We start from the raw sequence: 3,245 nt of genomic DNA, 5'->3' as shown, positions 1-3,245 counted from the left end.
CATATAAAAAGCATGAACAACCGTTCACGTTCACGTTTTCATTTTGTCGTTATAATTATTAAATGGTAATTTTATGATTATGATGAAATATTATCTTATGTTCACAAATCCCTTGCGTAATTAAACTGCAAATACAAAATAATTATTATATACACCGCAGAAACAAGTCAGCAGGCCCACAAAAATCTAACGGTCGAGAATTACGGTGGGGTTAAGGCCATCAATCACACACGATAACTGCACCCACCTTACCACGTAGATAGTCTCGTTATACAGTACATTGCTGAGTTGTCAAATAGCGGTTGGAAAAAATTTAGTGGGTCCCCTATCAATTTACACTGTTTCTGAGCTGGCATTTAAAATAAATAAAAAAAAATAAAAAAATGAATAAACGACAGACTGTTTCAAACCCCAAACTGCCCTCACGTCGATTTTAAAGCCCCCCGAAACCCCAACTCCTTACCCACACTCCCACCTTCACCTTCATTTTCACCAGTCTCAAAATCATCAAAACCTCCATTTTCCAGATATTTTTAATCGAATTAGTTGTTGTTATACATGGCGGAAGAGACTTTGAAGACGGCGGCGGCAGCATCGGAGGCTCCGGTAGCGGCTGCTGAAGTTGCTGTTGTTCCAGAGGCGGAGAAGGCTGAAGCGACTGTCGTTTGTGAGAAAGATGGGCCACCGGAACCTGAGGCTGCGGTCGAGGAGCCTGTGAAAGTTGTAGAAGAGGAGAAGGAGAAGATTACTGAATCGGCTTCGTTCAAGGAGGAATCTAATGTTGCCGGTGAGCTTCCTGATCCACAGAAGAAGGCGTTGGATGAACTGAAACAGTTGGTTCAGGAGGCGCTTAACAAGCATGAGTTTACCGCTCCTCCGGCACCTGTTAAGGAGGAGAAGCCGGCAGAGGAGAAAGCTGCGAAGGCCGTTGAAGAAGAAGGTAAGGCTTGTGATGAGACGGCTGCGAAGGATGAATCTACACCAGAGCTGGAGACGGTTGTGGTTGAGAGTAAGGAAGAGAAGGCCGTTCCACCGACCGCGGAGGCATCGGAATCTGCGGCCGAGTGCAAAGAAGAAGAGAAGACCACCCCGGCTCCACCAGCACCAGCAGCCGAGGTACCGGAACCGGTGAAGGAGGTGACTGAAGTAGTCGAGAAAGTTGAAACCTGCGTAGACGAAGACGGAGCGAAGAAGATCGAAGCGATTCAGGAAACAATTGTGGCAGTCGCGACTTCTTCTGAGCCACCAAAGACTGAAGAAACCGAGCAGGTAGCACCACCAGAGACGGCGACTGAAGAGACCCCTGCCGCCCCTCCTCCACCACCGGAAGAGGTCTCCATCTGGGGAATCCCCTTACTCGCCGACGAGCGCAGCGACGTCGTTCTATTGAAATTCCTCCGAGCAAGAGACTTCAAGGTGAAAGAGGCCTTGACCATGCTAAAAAACGTGGTGGCTTGGAGAAAGGAGTTCGGCATCGAATCATTGCTGGAGGAAGATCTGGGAACAGAGCAAGAAAAAGTGGTTTACATGCATGGGGTCGACAAAGAAGGCCACCCAGTCTGCTACAACGCATACGGCGAGTACCAGAACAAGGAACTATATAACGCCACCTTCTCCGATGAAGAAAAACGCACCAAGTTCCTCCGATGGAGGATTCAATTCCTGGAAAAGAGCATCAGGAAGCTCGATTTCAGCCCAGATGGAATTTGCACAATTGTTCAAGTCAACGATCTCAAAAATTCTCCCGGACCTTTCAAGAGAGAGCTCCGTCAAGCCACCAATCAAGCCCTTCAATTGCTCCAAGACAATTATCCTGAATTCGTCGCTAGACAGGTATATCCTTAAATCAATTCAATTCAATTATTCAAAGTTTTTTTTTATGGCGTCTGCCCAGCAGGTGTTTGATTGAATGTTTTTTTTTATTTGAAGGTATTCATCAACGTTCCATGGTGGTACCTTGCTTTCTACAAAATGATCAATCCTTTCTTCACTCAAAGAACCAAGAGCAAGTTTGTCTTCGCTGGCCCTTCAAAAACCGCTGAAACCCTCTTCAAGTATGTTCTTAATCCTTTAATCCTAATCTCTTCTTTCAGACGTTCAATACTGCTTAATTACTTATTATTCTGTTTCTATAAATCTCAGATACATCGCACCTGAGCTTGTTCCAGTCCAATACGGCGGACTTAGCCGGGAAGGCGAACAAGAATTCACCTCTTCCGACACAGTCACAGAAGAAATCATCAAACCTGCAACCAAACACACAATCGAATTCCCTGCTCCTGAGGTACTTACTCCTTGTGTGATTTCAATCATGTCAGATTTTATGAATTATTGAGATTTTAAAAGATTCCTGTTAAAAATTCACAGACTTGCACATTCGTATGGGAGGCCAGAGTGGTCGGCTATGAAGTGACATACGGAGCCGAGTACGTGCCTGCGGCGGAAGACGGGTACACAGTCATCATTCAAAAGTCGAGAAAAATTACAGCCACCGCCGACGAGCCGGTGATCTGTGGCAGCTTCAAATGCGGTGAACCGGGGAAAGTGGTGCTCACGTTCGACAACCAGACGTCGAAGAAGAAGAAGGTCTTGTACAGGAGCAAGACAAAAGTGAGCTCTGATTAAGCTCTGTTTGTGTCCATCACATCACCATCAATACTGAACAAGAACCAGGGGCTGTTTGTGAAATTACCAAAATAGGTTTTTCTTCATTTTTGGTGGGGTATTATATTATTATTAAATTTTTTATTCATGGATTTATATTTATCTTGGAATCTTTTTACATGGGATTCTTTTTGGGGATTTGTCTATTTGGGGTTTGAACTTTGAATTGCTTTACTTATTACAAATACTATGTTGCATTGTTGGACCTTTGGACCAAGAAAAGTAAAGTAAAAATTTGAAAATTTTATACAAAATATATATAGAAGTGGATTTGTGGGCAGATGCTTTTGTCTTTTGCCTCCTAAATGTCTCTTTTGTTGATTTATTTATTTTTTATTCGTTAAAGTTGTTTGTTGTTGAGTTTCTTTGAATTCTTTGGCAGCATGAGCTGGAAAATCTTCCAACTTTATCTTTCCCAGCCTTAATGTCATCATTTGATCACAACTAAGATATTATTATTATTATATTCGCTGAATATAATTTAAATAAACTCATGGTTCTTTGTAGGTGTAAATGCTATAACCATTTGATCAAGTAAGATATTATTATTATTATTATTATTATTCACGTCATTCCTTTAT

At 42.7% G+C, this 3,245-nt stretch overlaps 1 protein-coding gene across 1 annotated transcript; it reads left to right on the top strand.

The window, feature by feature from the left end:
• Positions 1-452: 452 nt before the first annotated feature.
• On the top strand, positions 453-2,970 carry LOC145121406 (patellin-3-like). Its single transcript, XM_079057177.1, has 4 exons — positions 453-1,833; positions 1,930-2,054; positions 2,143-2,284; positions 2,368-2,970. The coding sequence occupies exons 1-4, from the start codon at positions 559-561 to the stop codon at positions 2,623-2,625; spliced, it is 1,800 nt and encodes a 599-aa protein (XP_078913303.1). The 5' UTR covers positions 453-558; the 3' UTR covers positions 2,626-2,970.
• Positions 2,971-3,245: the final 275 nt, after the last annotated feature.

This window comes from Lactuca virosa, chromosome 1 (genome assembly GCF_052849685.1).
Source record: "Lactuca virosa cultivar CGN04683 chromosome 1, Lactuca_virosa_CGN04683_v6, whole genome shotgun sequence".
NCBI lineage: Eukaryota > Viridiplantae > Streptophyta > Magnoliopsida > Asterales > Asteraceae > Lactuca > Lactuca virosa.
The sequence above is the reverse complement of the archived record's forward strand: the minus strand, read 5'-3'. Positions and strand labels throughout refer to the sequence as shown.